The 26884-nt window shown below is 44.1% G+C and overlaps 1 protein-coding gene across 2 annotated transcripts in view; it reads left to right on the forward strand.

Moving 5' to 3' along the window:
- LOC142200863 (sodium channel protein type 5 subunit alpha-like) overlaps window positions 1-26884 on the forward strand; it is a 415975-nt gene that overhangs the window by 175887 nt on the left and 213204 nt on the right. For both annotated transcript variants that reach the window (XM_075271516.1, XM_075271515.1), the window contains 4 exons: window positions 3137-3278; window positions 3417-3614; window positions 4360-4545; window positions 5306-5683. In XM_075271516.1, the coding sequence (XP_075127617.1) occupies window positions 3137-3278; window positions 3417-3614; window positions 4360-4545; window positions 5306-5683 (904 nt within the window). The remainder of the gene's footprint in view (window positions 1-3136; window positions 3279-3416; window positions 3615-4359; window positions 4546-5305; window positions 5684-26884) is intronic.

Consider the following 26884-nt stretch of genomic DNA (forward strand, 5'->3'; position numbering starts at 1 on the left):
TTTATACATTTTTTTATTGAATTATATATATGAATAAATAAAAAAAATAAGTTGCAATTGGTTATAGATAAAAATTCTCAGGCGTTTATCTTCTGCAGCTTGCATGACTTTTAATACATTGCAGGCTGCTCAGCCCAGTCCAGAGTCAAATCTGACAAATTGTGTCATGGCTCACTCTGTAGACTTTATTTTGCACCCCTGAGCAATCTTTCTAATCTTTTTTCCCCCAATTGTAAAGATGTTAGTTTAGAAAATTGTACAGGAAAATAGAGATAAGGGCGACAGAGTGAGCCAGACAGAGAGCTGACAAGTTTTACTCTGAACGGGATTCAGCAGCCTGCACAGTAGGAAAATACATGCATGTTGTAGATGACAAATAGATGAGAATTTTTTATTTCATTACATAATATATGCTATTTTGTAAATAGGAGAGGCTTGTGCTCCGGGCTTATAGATGGTGGGAGTTATTAAATAGTTGCAGTGGTTAGCCATGGAGTTACTTTCTGTTCACCTTAGCTATTGATAAAAGAACAAAGGAGATTGTGGAAGAGCAGTGAATCGGCATCCCGCTCCTGATTAGGCCCGAATGAATGGGCCTAACCGGGAGCGAGTTTTGAGCCACGGATGCCACGGCTGACCCAGACGCGGAATTCGCGGGTAGATAGGTCATGTCGCTTCTTTTTCCCGCTAGCTATAAAAAATCACTAGCAGGAAAAAAAGCGAGCAGCTCCCATTAAAATTAATAGGAGGCTTTTTGCGGGCGGATTTTGAGACGGATTCTGCGTCAAAATCCGCCTGCAAAAAAATCAGTGTGTACATACCCATAGAGTTAACAGGCAGTCCCATGTCACCAATTCCCTTACTCACAGAACTGCTGTTTCTCTAACATTGCCATTACTGTACCAGTGAAGAACTTGGGTGTCTATGGCTGAAATGTACCATGCATTTCACTATGAGTGGTTGGAAAGGACTAGGTCTCAGGGGTTGTCCTACAGTTTGTTGATGTGCCTCTGTAACAGGATGAGCCACATTCACATCTAACACCAAGGGTACCTAGAAATGGCATCGCATGGGAGACATGTAGCAGGGAGTGCCTTGGGGGACCCTACATCATCATCTTCGTGCAATCCCCTCATCACTGTACCGGCCAAAGAATTTGTTGGATTTCCTAAGAGAATTCAATGCCAAAAGCCACCATGACCGGTGAGGCCACATCTTGGGCCTACCCCTTACTGCGCCATCTCCACATTGCTGAGCCCTGGGATGCTGGGTATACATATATTATTCTTCTCAGTGGTTTAAAGCACTTTAGGCAGAACCTTGCAATAAAGAAAACATCTATTCATTACATTGTTAGAGAGGTGGATTATATAAGTAAAAGCCTACCACCTACAGTAAAGTTTTAACAATATTAGAACTAATTATAGGCCTGCAGCCCCACGCTTCTATATGTACTGCGCTCCTCTGTGCCTTGTAATATACCCATCATTTCAATAGGGAGCAATATCCCAAACAACTGAGCCAGCATAATATATTTAACAAGAGGCACACGGGGGAAGAGAATAACCAAGCAAGTTAACTGTACCCGCCAATCCGCAGTCACGCTTTTATTGGTTTAACACAATTGAAACTAATGCAAAATGAAGGTTCATTGTTTCTATGTTAGAGATTAAGCTACTTGACCAACACTAAACACATGGACTGACAGTATATTTTATAACAGCAATGATATGAATAGTTGGAAGCCCAGTGTGATTTATGCTAATTGTCAATTACAGATTTCATTGCAGAGTTATCTTAGGGGTAAGCACAAAGCTCCTTGTGTTATCTATTGTATCCTTAATTGTATTGTAGCCTTGATTCCCTGCCAATTGCATATTTGATTTACGGCCCTAACAAGCCGTGATGAATCACCTTCACCATGGATTAAATATGTGACTGTGTAAAGATGAAATAAAAGGTTCAGGGTTATTTAACCTCTGGGAATCATAGGAAGACATGCATTAGGTAAGATGCGCTAGGAGGACTACGAGGCAGAATGCCGGAATACAGTAAATTGAATTTCATAAAAGTTACAATAAGGCAATGAACAGAATGAACAATTCATAGTTTCAGCTCATTTTTCAAAATCTCTTAAGGCCGGGGCCCCATGTAGTGTGAACAGCGTGGAAAAAACACAGCGTGTTACAGTCTCTGCAAAGTGGATGCGATTCTAGTGATACAAATACGCGTCAGGCACACTGCAATTTTGGAAATCTCATGTCAGTTATACCTATGGAAATCTATCTATCTATCTATCTATCTATCTATCTATCTATCTATCTATCTATCTATCTAATCTATCCTATCTAATCTATCTTATCCTATCTAATCTATCCTATCTAATCTATCTATCTATCTATCTATCTATCTATCCATATTGTAAGCTGATGGCTGGTCAGGTAATGGAGGGGGTATACATCTCGCCCAGACTACTCAGGTGGGTGAGATGAGAAAACTCCAGGAATGTTTGTTCTCAGCAGACAACTTTCATCTGCTGAGCATTTTAGTAAATGCTCAGTATTGGGCTGGATTTTTAGGAATGGCAGGTAGGTTGGTAGTGGGACCTGTCATTCCACCCCCCTCCAGTCCAGTCCACACTTTGGGGATGTTCCGGCAGCGACTCAGCTGCAGAGAGTCTCCTCGTCAAGGAGGCTTAAGAAGTTGCTCCAGCAGCAACACTTTGGCAGAAGAGCTGACAGAGAGGTCATATTTTTGGAGCTGTGTCCTGAATGATTCTACTGGCTTTTGGATTTCTGTTATTCTAGGTGAGGTAACCTATTCTATGATTAGTTAGAGATTAGCCGGGCAGGTATTTATTTTTGTATTATTTCCTTTTGTTGCTGCACTACCTTTTTGAGTGAAAATAAACTTTACCTTTGTTTTGGACTAAAAGAAACTGGACTTGTGTGTCTATGCCACCCCACCTAGCAACCCCAGACCCTGACAATATGTATTGCTTTCTAATAGAATTGATCAGACCTATTGTTACCTTGTATGATAGATTATAACTGGATTTCAATAATAGATGTGGAAGAACACATATAATATCCATTATAAATAGACTTAATATTCCTCTCTTCGGTCATGTCTACAGGAAGTGCCCTGAAGGTTTCATTTGTCTGAAGGTCGGCAAAAACCCCAATTATGGTTATACCAGCTTTGATACGTTTGGATGGGCTTTTCTGTCTCTTTTCCGACTTATGACGCAGGACTTTTGGGAGAATTTATATCAACAGGTAATCACTTAGAAATAATTTTAAAGCATTTTTGTATCCAGGTAGTATCCAGGTAGTAACCAGAATGCTTCTATCTGATCTGGACATAATTGCCAATAAAACAACACTTTGTGCTATTTTTTTCTATTATTTTTGTAGACTCTACGCGCTTCGGGGAAGACGTACATGATCTTTTTTGTCTTCGTCATCTTTTTGGGTTCATTTTATCTGGTGAACTTGATCCTTGCTGTGGTGGCCATGGCTTATGAAGAACAGAACCAAGCTAGCATTGCCGAGGCAGAAGCGAAGGAGAAGGAGTTTCAACAAGCTATGGAACAACTAAAGAAAGAACAAGAGGTTAATAGAAATGCAAATTGCACTAAGTCAAGGGTTACATTTGTAATTTCCTGCTATGAATCACCTATACAGTTCTCAAATGACTTGGTGCATATTATCGAGGTATTGATGTCAGCTAAGATATTATGACAATCATAGACAGACCAAGCAGACAGATGGTGATATATATATATATATATATATATATATATATATATATGATAGTACACTATATAGTCTGCCTTATGTACTCTGTATTATGTTATGGCATTGGAGCATGGGTATACATACCATGAAGGCAGGCCATTCAGCACTTATAGGGCCAGTGGACATGGTTATTAGAATGTGCCAGAATCTTGACTGGTGCTACATGGTTACCAAATATACATGTGGAGAATTAATCAGGCAGCATGGTGGCTCAGTGGTTAGCATTACAGTGCTGAAGTCCTGGGTTCGAATCCTGCCCAAGACAACATCTGGAAGGAGTTTGTATGTTCTCCCCATGTTTGTGTGGGTTTCCTCCCACACTCCAAAGACATACTGATAGGAAAAAAAAAATATCCAAGGATCATGAAGATACAATAGGAAAAGGGAGTAAACATGCATCAAGTCCTCCTAGGTGGCTAGGGGTAGTGGTGTGACCCCCACAACCTCTATGTACACCCTTGGAAAAATGTACATAAATTATTTTTTTTCTTTTAATGTAGGAGTAAATGATCTGAAATTTATATAGGTGCCATATTTGCTTTTTATGTCCCTTGAGCAGGCATTGGCCAATAAAGGACCAGATGGTGGTTCGTACAGCTCATGTGAAATGTCTCCATTCAGCACCAAAAGTGCCAAAGAAAGAAGAAACCGAAGAAAGAAAAAAAAATCATCTGAAGTCGATGAGTATAATGATGACATAAGAACTAATAGAGGGGAATCCGATGAAGAGAGTGGCCGAAAGCCGGTAATTGTATGATTTTAGAGGGAAATTGTCAGCAATTCTTATGCAGGACCTTTCACCTCCTCCACCCACTCCCATTCTTAGCATCCATTAATAGCTGTCTACACAAATTCTGGCACAGTGGGAACTTTTTCTGTCTCCCCCATTGTTTTTGTCAGTCTAGCCCATGCCATGCACAATAGTTCACGGTAGACAGATGGCAGAATGGATCCAACACGGTTGTGGCCAACTTTAGTTGATGGTTGGCTGTATGGGGCAGACTGTCATAGATTTATGTACAACCAACAGCAGGCAGTCCAAAATCTGCCACTTCAGCAGTCTAAATGTAATTTATATGGCAAGCTTGGTTCATATACACAACCATTGACTGCACGCCCTAATTCCAAATATGGGGCGTAAGTCGATTTACTTAAATGTTCCTTTGAAGATCTCTTTAGTCTATAAATCTCTCATCTTTGCAAGTGAATATGGCCTAAGTGCACCTGTTCATGTTCTCCGGGAGGAAGTAGCCACTCTGCTAGTCTATCAAGTGAAGCAAATGTCATTTCTTTCTACACCTATCTGTTTGTAGCTAATTTGGATCAGATTAAAGAGCGGCCCAGTTCTTGACAGGTGTCACGTCACTTTAAGACTGGACTGAAACAGCAGTTACACTAAAGGGAAGGGTTGAACTGTTTTCAATGCAAGCCTGTCCTGAATGATACATTGTTATTATTATGATGTAGCAATGACATACTTTTTATTTCTTATGCTTATTTCTTAGTCCCTTCTTGGCATTGGTATTGGACCGCTCTCAGGCAGACGAAGAAAAAGCAATGGAAACATATTTAATTTCCGTACCAGAGACCTTTACTCAGAGACCGAATTTGCAGATGATGAAGTAAGCAATGCCAGTTATGGACACAGAGGATCTTTGCTGGTTCCGCGTACAGGAAGACGCCAAAGTATACAGAGCCAAACTAGCGCCAATTCCTTTCCAAACACACCCGGGTTTACACAGAATGGCAAGAGAAACAGTTCAGTGGATTGTAATGGAGTGGTATCTTTGGTTGGAGAAGCTGGGACATACTCAAATCCGACATCTCCTGGAGGATTACAGCTGCCAGCGGTTATTGTGGAGAAGACTGGGACAGAAGAAAATGTAAGTTGTCTTTTGTGGCACTTAACTGGTATGCAGAGATGGGCGAATTGGTTTATACTGAGCCAAGTTCGACCCAAATATGGAGGCCAAGGGGGGTGAAATTTAAAAAAAAAATTCATATGCACCTTCCATTACCTCTTTTGGGTCTCCTCGCAGTGTCTGGTGCTCTCCTGGTTAAGTTCAGGGTTTTCCTATGACGTCATTGGCATTTTGGCTGTGTTTGCCTTAAGAGAGCTAGAAATTGGATAGATAGGTTCCTAGGAATCCTAAGAGTGTTCCATACTTTGTTTTATAGATAGGTCCCTAGGAGCCCTGACAGTGTTATACAATATGTTTTATAGATAGGTTCCTAGGAGCCCGGACAGTGTTATACACTATGTTTTATAGATATATAGTCCTAGGAGCCCTGACAGTGTTATACAATATGTTTTATAGATAGGTTCCTAGGAGCCCTGACAGTGTTCTACACTATGTTTTATAGATATATAGTCCTAGGAGCCCTGACAGTGTTCTACACTATGCTTTATAGATAGGCTCCTAGGAGCCCTGACAGTGTTCTACACTATGTTTTATAGATATATAGTCCTAGGAGCCCTGACAGTGTTCTACACTATGTTTTATAGATAGGTTCCTAGGAGCCCTGACAGTGTTTTACACTATGTTTTATAGATAGGTTCCTAGGAGCCCTGACAGTGTTATACACTATTTGTTATAGATAGGTTCCTAGGAGCCCTGACAGTGTTATACACTATGTTTTATAGATCGGTTCCTAGGAGCCCTGGCAGTGTTATACACTATGCTACATCTCGGCATAGGAATGCATTGACCAGCGTTGATTGGCCGAATGCCATACAGAGTACAGCATTCAGCCAATCAACGCTGGTTCTGCTGGAGGAGGCAGTCTAAGATCGGTCCACAGCAGTCTCCATTCTGGTCCGATCTTAGACTCTGCCTCCTCTGGCAGAACCAGCGTTGATTGGCCGAATGCTGTACTCTGTATGGCATTCGGCCAATCAATGCTGGTCAATGCATTCCTATGGGAAAAAGTAAGCTCGCGCATATCGCAAGCTGACAGGGATCCCGACGTAATACAGTGACTTGGGCATATTAGATGCCCCCAGACATGCTTTCCCTGCTGTCCCAGTTGCATTCCAGAGGTGTGGGCATCATTTCCTGGGGTGTCATAGTGGACTTGGTGACCCTCCTGAGTCGAACAGTGGTTTCCCCCTAAACGAGTATTTATTCCCCATAGACTATAATGGGGTTCGATGTTCGATCGAACATTTGAGTATTGAGCGGCTACTCGAATCGAACTCCGAACATTTCACTGTTCGCTCATCTCTAGTGCCTAGTAATAATGAATGGTAATATTTGACAATAAATAGTAATGCTAATATTGGTAATAAATAGTATAATATAGGCTTTGTACTAAGTAGGTGGGTGGTCTCAGGGAAAAGGGGCTGGGGGTTTGATTCTGAGCTATGACACTGTCCTTCTTCACAATCACGCCCCCATGTCTGATTCTGCCTGACACTGCCCACTTGACAGTACAAGCCTAATTCTCATATCAGCCACCATAACCAACTGCATAGATTGCTCAGGAATGGTGTGGGGTAAGAAAAAAATTCCAATGCAAAAAGAGAAAAAGTAAACCAGGGGGCACTCAACCAGGGCGTCTTTTTTTTCTTAAAAACGATCCTTTATTGTGACATCCATAAAAAAATGAAGCATGGAGAGAGATGATGCAACATATGTTTTGCACCTGTATGGCACTTTTTCAAGCCTTATCCATGCAAAAATTCCAACTCGGAATCAGTGGATTGGTGACTATGAAAGGATGCAAAGAACTGGAGTTGATGGAGGAAATATAAAATCCTACATGTCAATTCATGTTGCAGATGTTTATTTTTCATTGAGTGGGGTAATATTCTCTGCAGAATTTGTACAATAATTTATGAGCATTTTGCTTCAGATTCATTGAAGATTTTTTTTTTTTTTTGTGCTGGAGCTAGGTCCTATGTAAGTGTGAAGGTTATAATCATGTAATGTATGAAAAACATTGTTTTCCTTAAAAACTGAATGGAACTGCTTAAACTTTTTCTGTTTGATTGAGATGTCCCATACTAATCAGGAATGAATATAAAAACTTACGTTGTTGTTATCTCTCTTCCTTTTTCTGCTACTATTTAACACCATGTTGTTTTAAAGGGGTATTCCCATGACGCTTGTTCACTAACCTGCAGGCTGTTGTGCTCTCTTCACTTCCTGCTTTTCTCGGCACATAGATGGGCGGGGTTTCACTTGCATGGGATTGATTGTAAATGAATTACCACAGTGTGAAGCTGATGTAGCAGAGCTGGATTTGAGTCAGCTTGCATTACATACAGAGGTAAAGGACTCCCTATCTCAGCCCTTATCAGCCAAATTCAATTAAACCAACTGATAATAGCTCAGAAATCCCGGAGCTCTCTGAGAAGTTCCGCTACTTAAGACACAAACAGCTCAGAGCTGCTCCCAGCCCCTCCCTCCCCCCCTTAGAGCAGGCAGCTACATCACTTGACAAATGAGCAGATAATCCCAAGGGCCATAGAAACGGAGTGTAAACAATGAAATGAATAAATTAAGATAGCGGCCAAACAAAGCAGTTTTGATAAAGCAATGCATTTAGGAAAAGTCTTAAATCCACATAAACTATCAGTATAGATAGGATCCTTGTGATGGGACAACCCCTTTAATAAAAGTGCGTCAGTATGTCCTTATTGGTTGAGAGAGGAATTAATACCAACATCGTGTGTCTGGTGTCATTTCCTTACTGTTGGCACTCAGCCTAATTAATTAGGACGACGACAGTTACCCGGGATTATTGGTCAATTAGTCACAAACACGGCTTTGACCTTATCAGAAGCATATCCTAAAAAGCGAAAAGCTTCAGATCAGCCCCTTATAATACAGATGCAAAATCTATTAGGACATCCTTGTTGATAATGATAATCGATAAGATATACTATATTTGGAGACTGCCATTGTATCAGATATCCGTGGATTCTTCATGTTTTACTATACTATATACATGGTTAAATGTATTTATGTGATGTCCCTGTCTGTGCGGTGTGCCTCGACTTGCGGAAATGTACCTTTGTCTGAATTGTCGGACCATTTTACTCACCAGGTCTCTGTTCCTTTCAGTGTTAATGGATAGCTTTAAAGATTTTGGTGGTTTTGTCACCTCCAGCTGTACCTGTAATGTGGATGGAGAGACATGTGTGAATGGTCCTTGACTCTTCTCATATTATTATAGTGCTCTCCTCACTGGCTTCTGTCTTGTAAATCTATTAATATACTGCAGCTCAGATAACTAGTAGTAGTTTGATTCTCTTCTGAGAAAATCTCCGCTGTTTGCCTGTTATATCTACTGTGATTTTCTGCTGCATTTTCACAAACCCTTCTGCCCTTCCATCATTGACAGTAAAAGCTGCTGCTTTATTATGGTAAATTTTTCTTAAAGGAGAAGTAAATGGTTTGGGTGAGAAAAGTTTGTTTTAGAAATATAGACATAATTCACACAATTATAAAGTACTTAGAGGCATATTCTTCATAGGAGAAAAGAAAAGATGGCGTAACTCAAGGTCACCAACCATAATGGTCATGGGGCTACCATATCCGTGTTACATGATGGGGCAAAGTGGTTGTTTAAAGGGAATCACCAGAACCCAGCATATCAATCCCGGCACACAGATAGATAGGTTAGCGTCACCTGAATCAAACAATGCTTTCCCTTATGATCCACTGCTGACATATCTCTGGATTTGTCAATAGGCAATTGAGCTCTTTGGAGTAATGAGGATATTTCCATTTTCCAAAGAGGTGAGTAACAACGTACTCATTGGTCCAAAGAACTCATTTGCATATTGAGAAAAACAGCCATATGTCGCCAATGGGTGCACCAATTCACAAGAGGATTGTTCCTAACCTAAGCTATCTGCGGGGTTGGTTTCTGATGGCAGACCCTCTTTAATGTTTTTTTGGGGTTCAGGAGTCATGCAGGCGCTCCTGTGATTGACAGCCATCTTTGTATGCACATTGACAATGTCTATAATGCTTTGCGAAATACGTTGATGCTATAGAAGTAAGAAAAAGAAATAAAAATAAATCCTACGGAGGCTGTCGCTCACAAAGTTGGGCCACCCAGTGGCTTCCTAAGGCCAAAATGAGAGATCTGACTCAATAAGTGACTGTTACTTTTATACTCATACTGATACAGGGAAAGCTGTCAGTCGCGGAGTAGGACCGCCCACCTGACTCCTGAGCTCAGAAAGAGATTTTAAATAAATAAAATACAAGCTATACTAAATCTTTTCCCAAAATACTCCATAGCAATCTCCTCAGCTCCTTCTGCTCTATAATATTGAGCCCTCAGGTCACATATGACAGATTCCCTTTAATAGGATTAAGTATCTTTTATGGCGGCATTGCGGCCAACCTGGGTATGATGTGATTCTGGTTTCTTAAAGGGTTTTTTTTTTTGGCTAAAAATACTAACGACCTGTCCTCAAGATTGGTGGTGGTGGCAACCCCATAGGTTACCTGATACACAGAGACTAGAGTAGGAGGCAGACAGTGCTATGCTCTATGTAGTGGTCAGATCAGGTACTGCAGATCAGACCCCACCACTACACAGAGAACACAGCTGACTGCTTCCTGCTCCATTCTCTGTGTACCAGCTGCTGATACCTGCTAATCCATCAGATCCCATCACACTCATATTAATGGACTATCTTTAAAACAGGCCATCAATATTTTTAACCCCCGAAAATCCACTTGAGTACTGCTTAGGAAACAGGTGAAGTGTCCTGCCATGACAGATCCCGTGTCATCAATCTTCTTATCACTAAAGAGAGCACATATAGTATATTAATACAGACCATGCGCTTACACCGGGTTAGTACAGAGCATCTTGTACTTGTACCTCTGACACCAGCAATGTCTTACTTGTCTTACAAAGGATGGCAAAGTCAATTTTCAGATACTGGTAAGTCTGACCTCAATGACTTTAGTCTATAAATGTGGACAGAGCTTATGTCTACGTTCCGTCACGAAAATTACTGATCGATGGAAGTCCAACTGCTGTGACCCCCACAGATTCAGTGTTACTTCTGTTGAGAATGTGCACTCCCATTCCATTCACTTCAAAGGGAGCTCTGGAAATAGCCGAATTGTAGCACTTGGCTACCTATAGCATTCTCATTGAGATGAATGGATTGCTACATTTTGAACAGGAGTGAAGCAACCCGTTCTCTGGATTTGTGGGGGTCCATCAGTCAGACCCCAATGATCTGCAATTTATTCCCTATCTTATGAATAAATAATTTTATATAACCCCTTTAATTGTGTATAGCTGGTTTCCACTTTAACCACTTCAGTACCAGGCCAATTTCTGTTTCAGGATCAGACACATTTTGGGGGGGTTTTGTATGTGCAGTTTTGAGGGCTGTAACATTTTTATCATTTGCGCTATTCTTTTTTTGGGGACACATGGGGCTTTATTTTTATGTTTTTACTTTTGCATGCTTTTAATTTTTTTTATATCCGGGAAAATATAAACAAAAGAGGAGGGAAAATCTGTTTGTTTTCACTTTTATTTTTATTTTTAAATAACACAAAGTGCTACTAAAAAACTTATTAAAATAGATTTTACTCTCCGTTACGGCAATTTTTATTTTGTATGATGTTATCGGGGTTGGGGCTAGAACCTTTAATAAGGGCCTGTTATTGACATATTTTACTTATTTTTTTTAAACTATTTATTTTTTTACTTTTTTATTAATAGTTTTTATTTTTTTTTCACATTGTGTCCCCCTAAGGTCATAATAGACATTTGGGGACATCACTGTTTTTTTTGTGGGGGAGGCTGATAACATTTAACCCAAGTTGCAGGAGGAATACAGCCTGTTAGGACCCAGCAGCTCTAAGATACGCTGATCTCGGCGTATCACGTGACCGCCGGGTCAGAAGGCAGCTGCATCATAGCGGTGCCCATAGCGGTGTATACAGCGCTCATTGAGTGATATATACATAGCAATCGAGATGGCAGGGATGGAAATAAACCTTTCCTGCCTTATCTCTGGGTCCTCCGGCCAAAGTTACAGCTGGCTTCCCGTTGCAACAGCAGCACAATTTTGTGCAGTTGCAGATATCTGCTTGGATGTACCAGTACGTCCTTGCAGAACTAGGTAACCACCTTCCGGATGTAAAAACCCAATGGGCGGTCCGGAAGTGGTTAAGTAGTCACTGTGGTTGTTGGTTATATGAGGATGCTCTTACTTGTGTCTAGTTTTTTTTTAGTCAATGATAACTGATGATTTGCTGTTTTTTGACATAAAGTATCTTAAGAACTGTATGATTTACTTCAAATCCAGCTTTTTACATTCTGTGATTCTGACACAGCTGGAAATTTCTCTTTAGCCCCCACTATTTACAAGCAATAAGTGGTGCCAGTTTTGGTGCCTCATATAATGCTGCGGAATATGTTGGCACTATATACTATGTACTGTCAGGAGGGATGAGTAGACAAGGGGTGTGACTCTGAGCTCTGACACTGGCTGCCTCTGATTGGAGCTCTGAATCACACCCCCTGCCTGACACCGCCCTTCTGACATTTACTGGGCTTAAATAGCACATCAGGCACCAAAACTAACTGCAATTGTTACTCAGGAATGGTGGGGGCTAAAGAGAAAATTCCAACTGTGCTGATGCTAAAAACTTGATGGAGATGGTGAAAAGCCCCCTTTAAGAAGCACTGCATTTTATTCTGTACCGATGATCGAGCAGTGTACAAAAACAGTTCAATTTCTCCTGCACATATTGGGCCCAGCGCTGCCCCACGTGATCTCCTTTCTGACCTGTTTGTTTTAGTTAACTGGAGGTCAAGACTCGTAATGAATTCCTGTTGGAGCTGTGATCTGACCTCCATAGGGCTGCATTGAGAGTCCTGACTTTATGAATCAGCTGCTGGAGAGGGGAACACGAGGCGCAGGACTGGACCTGATACCCGCAGGAGAAATTTAGCTGTACGTTTTTGTACTCAACATACCAGTGAGCTATTAATATAGATATTGTGGGGCTAAAAAAGTGGAGCTTCTTTAAATTGAAAACCAGCAAAAGAAAGGTGCTGTGTGATCCCAGCCTAACAAAAAAAAAAAAAAAAAAAGTTGCACATAGCATGATAAATACTATACTGCTTTGGTTATTGGTGAGCCACACGCTTATATTTATCTGGCTGGAGAATACAGATGCAATCGTAAAGCTGGACCATAAATACCGTCTTTTGAGAATCACAGTAGAGACCAATTTCAAGAGCTTTGTCAAGAACGATCAATAGTTTTTCAACAACTACAAGCACATTGGGATTATACCGTATCACAATGCAACCGGAGAAAGCAGAGTATAAAATATATATATATATATATATATATATATATATATATATATATATATATATATATATATATATATATATATATATGTAAGCCGTGTACCGAGGTGGGCTCCCCAGGATACAGCGAAGTCACGAACAAAGGAAGTGAGTCCAATTCAATTTAACCAAGATAGGACTTTACTTAGTTTAGATAACCTCTTTTGTCCAAAAGAACACTCCCAGGTATTACATTTACACAGCCTAGAGGCTGGGACCCTGGTGTTATACAGCACGGTGCCCACTAGTGTGGCCTTCAATATACTCCAAGCTTTTACCTACCTGCAGGCTGCGCCTATGCAGCTGCCTGTTACCTGTTATTACCCTATTACACAGGAACAATTCAGTGTGTGTGACACAGGCATCCGGCGATGTAACACCAGGGTTTACAATCTTATCACAATACTACTAAATTCCCCCCAAACCAAGTACAACTAAGCAAGTATAATAGTTGGTTAGCTTGCAAGCCAAACAGTGTAAAGTTAAACTAAATGTTGCTCCCAGACTTCCTTAAAAGTCCCTCTCTGGGAGATATAACTCTGTAGAAATCCTCTGTGACTTAGTCCTTTTACCAGACAGGTAGATAGTTCACCAGTATTGCAGCCTGGGGTGATGATTATACCTAACTAACTAACTACAGGCTTTTTACTCAGTCCCAGCAATATGGTGCAAAACTTGCAGTGTGGTGCGTGCACGCTTACTTCTGTTGGGTACCTTTTAGTCTCTGTTAGCATCCGGGTGAAGAGGAGCTCCTCAGACAGCATGCGGTCTCACTGGCAGTCTCACTTCTCAGCCAAGTCTCTGACAGTAATCTTCTCCTTAGTATGGTGTCTGGACAGACTCTGAAAGTCTCAAATCCTCAGCTATTCTTGCTGTGGCTTCTCCCTCCAAGGACCCTCTCTCTAGACAGTGATGTCTCCACAGCTCTCTCTTCTCCTCTAGAGTCCAGCACACTCTGACTCAAAATGGCTCCTAGAACCTTCCTACAACGATCAGGGTTTCCACATCAATCTTCCAGGGGCATACAGCCTTTTTCCTTTTACTTGTTATCTTGCAACAGCGACCTCTCGTGGTCAAACAACAAAATGTCAGGTTATGAAAACACTAACTCAATTACACATTGCACATTCACTACACAGGGGCTGTTTCACCCTCTTACATGCCACCCCACTAGAGGTTGACGTCCCTGGCAACCTTTCCCATATAAACTCATCTTGTGCATAGCGCTGTGGGGGTACCCCAGCATTGGACCTGGCTGTCCTACGCAGAGTCACAGAATCAGGGGCACCCGGCACACCCAATGATGGCTGTTCTGCAGGTTGTACAACTCCCTCCCTGGGCGGCAAACTAGACTCGACTTGGTTCCCTGGATCGGCTGGGGCAGGGACAACCCACCACTCATCGTCTAAGGGGGTTTCCCTGGTAACAATGCTAGGAGCCTGTACCACCTCGTCGGCCACCGAGTGTTCAAAATTGCAGCGTCTTAACATGTTACGGTGAAGGTTCCTTGAGGGTCCTCCAGTCCCTACTGGCTGTACCTCATACACTGGAATATCAGGGTCTACCTTTCGCTTCACAACATATGGTACCGCCTCCCACCGCCCATCCAATTTTCCCGTTGGCCTCTTGGCCCTGACAATCACACGATCACCTGGGGCGTACTCATCCCTCTGCACCGGCCCTGGGTTGGGGTGTACTATTTGTCTCATGCGTTCACCCACAACCTTATGTACTGCTCTCAGTCGGCGACGGTGTTCTTGCGCCCATGCGGTAGTGCTCCTTGGAGGAGGCTGCATTGGATCTGGCATGTGGAGATCCTCAATCTCTTGACCTGCCCTCCCAAACATCAACATGTGTGGAGAGTAACCAGTGGTGTTGTGTACTCTATTGTTATAGGCCCACATCAGTTCAGGTAGATACTCTGGCCACCGAGCTTTTTGACTATCCTCTAGCGTCCGCAACATCTGTATCAAGGTGCGGTTGAACCGCTCGCATGCCCCGTTCCCCTGTGGATGATATGGGGTCGTGCGAGAACGTTCGATCCCATAGAGTTGATACAATTCACTCATCAAAGCCCCCTGAAAGCACGCCCCCTGATCTGAATGGATTTTCTGTGGACACCCAAACACTTGTATAAAGTGTTTGCAGACCGCTTCGGCAGCGGATTCAGCCGTCTGATCTCTGGTGGGTACAGCTACTGCATACTTTGTAAAATGGTCCGTCATAACCAAACAGTAAGACTGTCCTGAGGTAGAGTACCCAATCTGTACATAATCAATCATTAGAATTTGCAGGGGGGCAGATGTTTGAATAGTTTGTACAGGGGCACGTTGTTCGGGACTTTTACTCAGCCCGCAGGACCGACATTGAAGACATGCCTTGGTCACCATCTTTCCCAAATCTGGACAATACACAAATCGTTGGAGCCATTGGTACGTTTTGGCACTCCCAAAATGGGCCCCACTCTCATGGGCTTCCTGAGCGGCTACTGGTCCCAATGACATCGGGATGACAATCTGTTGCCGGTGTTGCAGCTCTGACTGTATGTATATGGTCCGACATAGGAGTCCTTGGATGACAACCAGCTTATCCCACTGTCTCAGTAACTTCTGACCCTCTTGGGTTAAGCTAGCCCGCTCATTCGGCCGTGGCCAGATCTTAGTCCGGATCCACTCTTTCACTTTACATAGGTCCGGACAACTATTTTGAACCCTTTCCCAATCTTCCAATGTCTTCCCCAGCACCATCGGCATCCCTGAAGCCACCCCACTTGAATGGGTTATGTTCTGGAATGGCGGTATTCTGCCGAGGTGTGGGATTTCACTGTCTTCTAGCCCTTCCTCTCCACTCTTGGTTGGCAACCCCACAGGGACTCGGGAGAGGGCATCAGCGTTGCCATTCTCTCTCCCTGATCGGAACTGGATACGGTATTGATACTTGGAAAGGCGGGACATCCACCTCTGCTCAAGGGCACCTAACTTAGCGTTCTCTAAGTGTGCTAAAGGGTTATTGTCTGTCATCACAATCACTTCTGCACCCGTCAGATACTCTGTGAATCTTTCAGTCATGGCCCATACAAGTGCCAAAAGCTCCAACTTAAAGGAGCTGTAGTTGTCGGGGTTACGCTCTGACTCCCTTAAGGACCGGCTGCCATAGGCAATCACCCTCTCACGTCCATCTTGAACTTGAGATAGCACAGCTCCCAAACCATGTAGACTTCCATCGGTGTACAACAGGAATGGCTTATCAAACTGTGCATAGGCCAGGATCGGGGTACTGGTCAGAGCTTTCTTTAACCCCTCAAAGGCTTCTTGCTGTCGTGGCCCCCACTCAGTGGGGCGATTCTTGGGTCCACCAGCTGTGCCTCTCAGTAGTTCATTTAGGGGGCCAGCCCGATGAGAGAACTTGGGTATGAATCTCCTGTAATAACCGGCCAACCCTAGAAAGGCTTGTACTTCACGCAGGGTTCTTGGTTGGGGCCACTTCTGGACAGCCTCCACCTTGCTGGGCGCAGGTTGTACCCCTTCCGGAGTGACTACATGTCCCAAGTACTCTATTCGCTGCTGGAATAGTTGACACTTCTTGGGCTTGATTTTTAGCCCATGATCACGCATTCGCCCTAGGACCTGCCGCAGCTTTTCGAGATGATCTTCAAATGAGGACCCAAACACTACAACGTCATCCAAATATATCAATACCGACTCAAAGTTTAGGTCACCCAAACAGAGTTCCATCAACCGCTGAAATGTCCCTGGGGCATTGGACAGACCGAAAGGCATTCTGTTAAACTCATAGAGTCCCATGGGTAAGATAAACGCTGTCTTGGCCTTGTCCTTTTCGGCCACTGGCACTTGCCAATATCCACTGGCCAAGTCAAGCGTTGAGAAATACTTGGCATGACCGAGGGAGGATAGTGACTCTTCAATCCATGGAAGGGGGTATGCATCACGGACGGTCTTAGCATTTAGTTTCCGGTAATCTATGCAGAAACGGAGACTTCCGTCTTTCTTCCGCACCAAGACCACCGGAGCAGCCCATGGGCTCTTACTCTCCTGGATCACTTGATTCTCCAGCATGCTAGCCACCATTTCTTTCACCTCCTGATACATCTTGGGGGGAATCTGCCTATACCGCTCCCGAATAGGCGCAGCGTCGCCAGTGGGGATTTCGTGTTCAATGGCGGTAGCACACCCGAAGTCTTCATCGTGTCTTGAAAACGCCTCCTGGAATTCCCACAGAGTGTCCTCCAGAAGCTTCTGTTGTCCCGGGGTCAGAGACCGGCGATCTACTCCCATCAGAGACATGATCACTTGGCCATTCCACTCTGCCGTTGGAGCCTGCCTTTGCTGGACCTTCACAGCATAGGTCCAAGACGACCTCCCATCAGGCTGCAACAAGAAGCTCTTCCGGCGAAGGATGTCACCCCCGGGCACGTGAACTTCAGCCAGCAGGGTATTCCCAGGCACGAACAACTCACTGTCCAGAACGTTGAGACAGCGTATAGGCACACACCCATCCTTCACAGTGGCAAGTGCTCGGGCTACCAGAGGGCGGGTCTGCGTTTCTCCCTGCAGGGCAGGCTCTATCAAGACCTCTAGTCCATTTAATGGTCGTCCAGCCCCCACCGGAAGCATCACAATATTTTCCTGTCGCGGTGGAATCTTCATTGGGGCACTCAGCGGCACCTTCACGTATCCAATGGAGCGCCCTGCCATGGTGCTCTTCTGCAAACTACAGCTCCTCACCATCTGCTGTAGGACCTTCTGAGTCGGCCGGTGTGTGGTGGCCCGCTGCCAGTATTTAGGTCCTTCCTTTGCATAAAGGTGATGATCTAGGTCTCTCAGCACGTTCATGCCCAGCGTCACATCGAGTCCTCTCCTGGACGGATGGTCTATCAGCACGATCCCCTTTTTGCCAATGTCTTGCCCAAACAGCCGGACCCGCATCCAGACGATCCCTTGTACGTCCATCGCACCATTGTTGGCAGCTATCAACCGGATGACACTTCCATCCTCTGGCTCCATCATATGTCCGAAGTGTCTCTCGAAGAACTCCAGGGGCATCAGGGTGCACTCCGATCCAGTATCAACTAAGCAGCGTACCTTCTGGCCCTCCAGCTCAGCTTCCATAACGGGGCTGCTAGCATATAGATCGCATTCATCACATACGGGGCTTGATTGTTGGTGAACCGCCACAGGACGCCCCGTTACTGCGGCGGTCGGGAGTTTAAAGCCGGCTCGGGTTCCACCTCCCCCTTACACTCTCTGGCGATATGGCCATACTGTCTGCAACTCCAGCAGAGGGGTCCCCTTGATCCCTGTCCAGCTGATGAGCCTCGGTTGGTGGGTCCTCGGCCACGGTGTACTCTCAGCGGGGGAGAGTAGGACGATGCGGTCATTTCTGGAACCATGGATTGACCTGCTCGCATCTGGGACACCTCCAGTCGGAGTTCTCTCATTTCTGCCCGTAGAGCCTGGACTACATCCTTTAAGGACCCTGGGTCTTCAGGACCTCCACGGGTCCCTGTCACTTGGGTGCTACTCACAGCCTTCACATTCACAGCCACGGGCGCTTCTTCCCTCTCTACAGCAGCCAGGTAAACATTATAGAATGTCAGGTTGGCATCTGCCTGGATCATCTCTTGCAGTTTATCCTGTAACAACTTATTGGATAACCCTAGGATGAATTGATCTCGTAGCAGCCGGTCCACTTCTTTGAAGGCTCCCATAGCCTCTGAGTCTCGTCGCTGCACTTCATTCAGCATCTCTTGTAAGGCGTTAGATTATTGCGTTAAAGTCTCACCCTCCCTCTGTGACCGATTGAAGAAGTTGCTCCGCAACTGCGCTACCTTGGCACGCCCTCCCTGAGCTCCCTCTAGCAGAGAAAATATTTTTTCTAAAGTGTCTCTTTCCGATTTGGGCCGTACCATCACTGTCCGTCTAGCGTCACCTTCTAGGGCCCCTAATGCTATCTCTGCACGCAGTTCCGGTATCAGGTTGCTCAGTCTAACTATACTTCGTACCCTTTCAGTCCAGTCCTGCAACGTCATATTATTACCGTCAAACTTTGGCAGATGCTGCATTAGTGCCCCGGCCGATAAGTACCCCACTTGGGCCGGCATCCCCAGCGCTGGGGCTTGCTGTGCAGGGGCACCCTGGACCACCACAGCTGGTGCCAGGGGATTCTCTCCCGCCACATTCCCGTCCATGAGGGTCGCTGTATCCTGCCGACTACGCCAAGTTGTAAGCCGTGTACCGAGGTGGGCTCCCCAGGATACAGCGAAGTCACGAACAAAGGAAGTGAGTCCAATTCAATTTAACCAAGATAGGACTTTACTTAGTTTAGATAACCTCTTTTGTCCAAAAGAACACTCCCAGGTATTACATTTACACAGCCTAGAGGCTGGGACCCTGGTGTTATACAGCACGGTGCCCACTAGTGTGGCCTTCAATATACTCCAAGCTTTTACCTACCTGCAGGCTGCGCCTATGCAGCTGCCTGTTACCTGTTATTACCCTATTACACAGGAACAATTCAGTGTGTGTGACACAGGCATCCGGCGGTGTAACACCAGGGTTTACAATCTTATCACAATACTACTAAATTCCCCCCAAACCAAGTACAACTAAGCAAGTATAATGGTTGGTTAGCTTGCAAGCCAAACAGTGTAAAGTTAAACTAAATGTTGCTCCCAGACTTCCTTACAAGTCCCTCTCTGGGAGATATAACTCTGTAGAAATCCTCTGTGACTTAGTCCTTTTACCAGACAGGTAGATAGTTCACCAGTATTGCAGCCTGGGGTGATGATTATACCTAACTAACTAACTACAGGCTTTTTACTCAGTCCCAGCAATATGGTGCAAAACTTGCAGTGTGGTGCGTGCACGCTTACTTCTGTTGGGTACCTTTCAGTCTCTGTTAGCATCAGGGTGAAGAGGAGTTCCTCGGACAGCATGCGGTCTCACTGGCAGTCTCACTTCTCAGCCAAGTCTCTGACAGTAATCTTCTCCTTAGGATGGTGTCTGGACAGACTCTGAAAGTCTCAAATCCACAGCTATTCTTGCTGTGGCTTCTCCCTCCAAGGACCCTCTCTGCACAGTGATGTCTCCACAGCTCTCTCTTCTCTAGAGTCCAGCACACTCTGACTCAAAATGGCTCCTAGAACCTTCCTACAACGATCAGGGTTTCCACATCAATCTTCCAGGGGCATACAGCCTTTTTCCTTTTACTTGTTATCTTGCAACAGCGACCTCTCGTGGTCAAACAACAAAATGTCAGGTTATGAAAACACCAACTCAATTACACATTGCACATTCACTACACAGGGGCTGTTTCACCCTCTTACATATATATATATATATATATATATATATATATATATATATATATATATAGTAGATAAACTAACCTGTTGTGAAAGACACCTTTAAATCAAGACAGACACCTGTGTAAAAGTTTTAGTCGGGTGTGGAAAAAATGAAGGAAAGTAAAAATTCTTCCAAAAATAGAAGTGTTAATAGCTTAATTTTAATTTTGTCAATTATCACAATGCAAAGTGAATAAAAATAAGAGAAATGTAAATCCCAGCAATATGGGGTGACCTCCCTTTGGCTTCCCTCAGTTCTTCTAGATACATGTGCAGATAGATTTTGAAGGAACTCGGCAGGAGGTTGTTCCAAACATCTCCGAGAACTCAGCACAGATCTTCTGGGGATGTAAGCTTGCTGATATCCTTCTGTGCCAGCATGTAATCCAAGACGGACTGGATGATCTTGGAATCCTGTGTAAGTAGGACTCTTCTCTCTGCATTTTTTTGGCGGAAACCTGGTGGACTCCATTATAGTCTTCTGCGTGTAATTGCTTTTTAAGCGGATTAGGGTTCTGTTCTTCGAGTCCGAAGAATAGAAAGCCAAACTCTAGCGTGATCCTAGTGTAAGAGAATGTGCAATATTCTGGTACTTGTTCCCTTTGTCCTTGTGTGCTGACTGGGCACAGATTTGGGACCATATGGGCACTGTATACTAGATGAACTGAGATGTTGTGAAAGTTTACTGTGTGCAGACATCTACCATATATACTCGAGTATAAGCCTAGTTTTTCAGCACAGTTTTTGTTCTGAAAAAGCCCCCCTCCGCTTATACTCGAGTCAAGCAAAAAAAATAAAAAATAAAGAATTTTTTTTTTTTTTTCTCCTTTTGGGGGGTCTATGACCAGCCGCAATAGTAATGTATAGAATCTCCTATAACATAGTGGAAAAAAAAAGCTTTAAAAAAAATAAAAAAATAAAATAAACGTTCTAAATCCCTCCTTTCCCTAGAATACATATAAAATTAGAAAATGACTGTGAAAGACATAAAGATTAGGTATCCCTGTGTCTGACAGTGCCCGGTCTACTGAATATAGGGTATGTGCAGTGCTCCTGTTCCATCGGAAAGGGGTCAATAGGAGCACTGCAGATACCCTATAGTCAGCCAGACTGAATTCCAAGTGGGGGGAAGAAAAAACTCAGTCCTCAAGCTCAGGGAAGGGGCAGACAGACAACCAAAACACCCCCTCCCCTTCCCCATCACGCAGCAACTACTGCACCCAAAAACTACGACCATTTTAATTTTTGAAATTTTCCAGTAGCTGCTGCATTCCCCCTCCCCCCCCCCCAGGCTTATACTCGAGTCAATAAGTTTTCCCAGTTTTTTGTGGTAAAATTTGGGGTCTCGGCTTATATTTGGGTCGGCTTATACTCGAGTATATACGGTATGTTTTGTCCTCACATTGTAGACTCTCTAATTCAGGGTTTCCTTGATTTTGTGTGATTGGGAGGTAGCCTAGCAGAATACATTTTACATGGATACAGCTGCCTTTCCTAAATTGCACATTTTCACAAAATTGAGGAAATATCATATATTTAAAAGCAGAAGTGATTTTACCTCGCACTATTTTTCGTGTTTTTGATAATGATTGCAATTAAAACCAATTATATTCTGCTTCAGAGACAGCTTTTTACTATTCTACATTTACAAATTGTTGCAAATTGTATATTTGCCTCTATTTCTGAACTAGAGAATTTACAAGGAGTGATGAAAGGTTTTCCCTGGATTATGAATGCAGTAGTCACATAAACAGCACGTGACACGTGAATCCGTATACGTCTGTGCTATAATATTTATGCCCCATCACCACATGTCATCACTAACAGATACTCAGTGGGCTAGTGGTATCCCCGAATTGTGAAATCTGCGGAAACGCAATGCGAAAAACAAAAACGCTACTTTTACAGTCCTAGCAAAGTGAGTGAGATTTTATTTAATGTCATCCCCATAGAATTATATGAGGGAAAGAGGGGGAAAAAATATAAAAAAAGTAACTGGAAAAAAGTTATTTTAGCTGCAGTTTGCTCTGTAAGGCCTTAGGCTATAGAATTATTTTGACACGTTAACCCCTCTTAAAGAGCCATTATCTGATCCAACTATTAGGTGACTCACTGATTACAAGAATGGGGGTCCTGAGTAGAGATGAGCGAACAGTGTTCTATCGAACACATGTTCGATCGGATATCAGGGTGTTCGGCATGTTCGAATCGAATCGAACACCGCGTGGTAAAGTGCGCCAAAATTCGATTCCCCTCCCACCTTCCCTGGCGCCTTTTTTGCACCAATAACAGCGCAGGGGAGGTGGGACAGGAACTACGACACCGGGGGCATTGAAAAAAATTGGAAAAAGACATTGGCTGCCGAAATCAGGTGACCTCCATTTTAGACGAATAGTGGATTTCAAATCCGGGTCATATGAGAATGTGAACTTTGTGACTATGAGACAGGGATAGCTGTACAGGCAGGGATAGCTAGGGATAACCTTTATTTAGGGGGGAATGTTATTAAAAATAACTTTTTGGGGCTCTATCGGGTGTGTAATTGTGATTTTTGTGAGATAAACTTTTTCCCATAGGGATGCATTGGCCAGCGCTGATTGGCCGAATTCCGTACTCTGGCCAATCAGTGCTGGCCAATGCATTCTATTGGCGTGATGAAGCAGTGCTGAATGTGTGTGTTTAGCTCAACTACACCGGTGGAGTAGTTGGCTAAGCACACAGATTCAGCTCTGCTTCAATCAGCGCTGGCCAATGCATTCTATTAGCTTGATGAAGCAGAGTGTGCACAAGGGTTCAAGCGCACCCTCGGCTCTGCTACATCAGAGCCGAGGGTGCGCTTGAACCCTTGTGCACACTCTGCTTCATCAAGCTAATAGAATGCATTGGCCAGCGCTGATTGGCCAATGCATTCTATTAGCCCGATGAAGTAGAGCTGAATGTGTGTGCTAAGCACACACATTCAGCACTGCTTCATCACGCCAATACAATGCATTAGCCAGTGCTGATTGGCCAGAGTACGGAATTCGGCCAATCAGCGCTGGCTCTGCTGGAGGAGGCGGAGTCTAAGGTCGGACCTGAATGGAGACTGGTGTGGAGCGATCTTAGACTCCGCCTCCTCCAGCAGAGCCAGCGCTGATTGGTCGAGTTCCGTACTCTGGCCAATCAGCGCTGGCCAATGCATTCTATTAGCCCGATGAAGTAGAGCTGAATGTGTGTGCTTAGCACACACATTCAGCTCTACTTCATCGGGCTAATAGAATGCATTGGCCAATCAGCGCTGGCCAATGCATTCTATTAGCGTGAACTGAGTTTGCACAGGGATTCTAGTGCACCCTCGGCTCTGCTACATCAGATTGCTACATCTGATGTAGCAGTGCCGAGTGTGCATCAGATGTGTAGTTGAGCAAAACTGACTCAGCACTGCTAAGTCTCTGCATTCGCATAGGAATGCATTGGCCAGCCTTCGGCCAATCAGCGCTGGCTCTGCCGGAGGAGGCGGAGTCTAAGGTCGGACCTGAATGGAGACTGGTGTGGAGCGATCTTAGACTCCGCCTCCTCCAGCAGAGCCAGCGCTGATTGGTCGAGTTCCGTACTCTGGCCAATCAGCACTGGCCAATGCATTTCTATGGGGAAAAGTTAGCTTGCGAAAATCGCAAACTGACAGGGATTTCCATGAAATAAAGTGACTTTTATGCCCCCAGACATGCTTCCCCTGCTGTCCCAGTGTCATTCCAGGGTGTTGGTATCATTTCCTGGGGTGTCATAGTGGACTTGGTGACCCTCCAGACACGAATTTGGGTTTCCCCCTTAACGAGTTTATGTTCCCCATAGACTATAATGGGGTTCGAAACCCATTCGAACACTCGAACAGTGAGCGGCTGTTCGAATCGAATTTCGAACCTCGAACATTTTAGTGTTCGCTCATCTCTAGTCCTGAGTATTCAATATAAATGAAGCAGTAGGCCACACATGCCCCCACTGTTCCATTCATCTTTAAGAGACTGCTTAAGGAAGCCAAGATCTATGGCAGTCCCATAAAATTGATTGAAACAGATTGATTGATTGATTCTCATGGGACATCCAGGATCCCTGTTCTTGTGAATGTTGGGTTTCTACTAATTGGATTCACTCTGGTCAGACAGTTTTTCGCTATCCTGCAGATTGGGGACAACTTGTAAGGACTGTAATAACCCTTGAGAGACAGAATTGTGGGGGGCCCATTCTACAAAAAGGCTAAACATCCTATGGCCTCGTTCACATCTGCGTCGGTAATCCTTTTGGGGGAGTCCGCATGGGGACCCCCCCCCGAACGGACTACCAAATGCATTGGCAAGCGGTGTACAGTGAAAGCACTCGGACCCCATAGACTATAATGAGGTCCGTGTACTTTCCGCACAGTCTCCGCACGGAATATGTGGACAGAAAAGTAGTTCACAATCTAGGAGACCATGCGGAAAGCACACAGACGCTATTATAGTCTATAGTCTATAGTGCTTTCACTGCACACCGCTTGCCAATGCACTCGGCAGTCCGTTTGGAGAAGGGGGGGGGGGGACACCTAGACACCGAGAGATAGATAGGGCCGCTTTGCAAGGAGTGTTGGGATCCGAGGTACATCCAGAAAAAGAAAGGAATATCTAAAACTGAACCCTATTTTGGCATAGATCTGAGAATGTCATGGTAGAGTGAACTGAAGGATTTCTCTTTGCCATGTACTTCATTCCATTCTTCTGACTGATATGGGTGATGAACCGCGTCTTCCACTAAGATGGCACTACTTATACTTTAGAGTTGTAGCGCTCAAGATTGTTGGTTTTTATTTTTACATATGTAGTGACAGGAACCGCAATAACTTGATTCCTTTTTCTGTTGTGGCTCCTCCAGAGAACCTTCTCTGCTGACCACGGGCGTAACATGAGGGGGTGCAGATTGTGTGGGTGCAGAGGTTGCAGTTGCCCCAGGGCCCAGGAGTCTTAGGGGGCCCATAAGCACTGGCATCAGTATTGAGATTGCAGCTTCCATCTGGCCTTAAACCAAAGAAACCCACAGATTACCCTAACCACACTAAGGTAGATTAAACTCCTTAGTATCCGTAACCATCACTATCAAGAATTCGCTGTAGGGATGAGGTAGGGGGCCCAGACAAAAGATTGCTGCAGGACCCACAAGACTTTAGTTACGCCACTGCTGCTGACCACAAGTTTCTTGAATATGGAACCTGTATCTTTTAACTCACGCTAAGCTCACACCTGTGCTTGGGTTTCCATTTGTGGGGTTCACTTGGCGACACTACAACACCTTACGCTTAAAAAGTGGTTACCTGTGGAAACCCGGGAACCCCATAGACTATAATGGGGTCCATCGTGTTTCTGCCTGATCACTGCCTGAAAAATGCGGAGACAAGACTCCTGCTTGCCTAGCCTTACAATGCTCTTAATTTTACATGGAAAATCCTTTAAGAGTATGGCTAGATTATATCGACAAGGGGAAAGGATCTTTTTATAAACTGTTCCACATATAGCACATACAAAAATATCTTCAGAAACTTGTCGATATTTCAGGCAACCTAATTGTCGTCCATATTCTTGTAGGTTAAGTAGTACCATGGAACACGCTCTTCTATGTTCTTCTTGTCAATAAATGGAGGATTTTTCTCTTTACTAAGAGTTAGTCTGAATTAAGCATAGAATATTGAGCAATTGTTTAGTAAAAGGAACTTTTTGCTATGAGGTTGACTAGTGGTCACTACAAAATAATCTCCATGTAAGTCCTTTCTGTTTTCTGACGGTAAGCGTGCCAGTCTGCCGCTCTTTGTGTGCCTAAGCTGTGTACTAATCACCACACTTTGCATGGGGTAAACAGATGCAAAGCAAAGTGGTCTCCAATGGAGTGGAAACCTTCCCCTTCTGTTTGTCGGAGTGGTCTCGTGAAAGCAGTGTTTACTTATTATAGGATGCTGGCTGAAAGAAAGGAAACTCTTTGAGACTTTGATTCCTGCTAAGATAACGTGAATCAAGCAGGAACAGGGAATAAAGCAATTGGACTTGGAACAGTAAAGAGCTTTGGCTAATGTATCACACTTATTGTGTGCCATAAGTATGGATTAGACGTGGCAGAAGGTGAAATAATTGTCATATATGGAGATTTCTTTTGTTGGCGCAACAGGATACTTTTGGGAACACGGTGTGAAGTAAGTATGAAAATAAAGATTTGGGATTCAAACAGGTCAGTTTTATCCTGTACTTTAAAATCTAGAGTGACTTAAAGAGGACCAGACACCACTTCTATGGCTGTGTTCACATCTGCGTCAGGTGTGCGGTACTGATCCGTCAGAAAGCACCAGATGAAAAAGTGTTGCAAGTCT

The sequence above is a fragment of the Leptodactylus fuscus genome, chromosome 4 (genome assembly GCF_031893055.1).
Source record: "Leptodactylus fuscus isolate aLepFus1 chromosome 4, aLepFus1.hap2, whole genome shotgun sequence".
Taxonomy (NCBI): Eukaryota; Metazoa; Chordata; class Amphibia; order Anura; family Leptodactylidae; genus Leptodactylus; species Leptodactylus fuscus.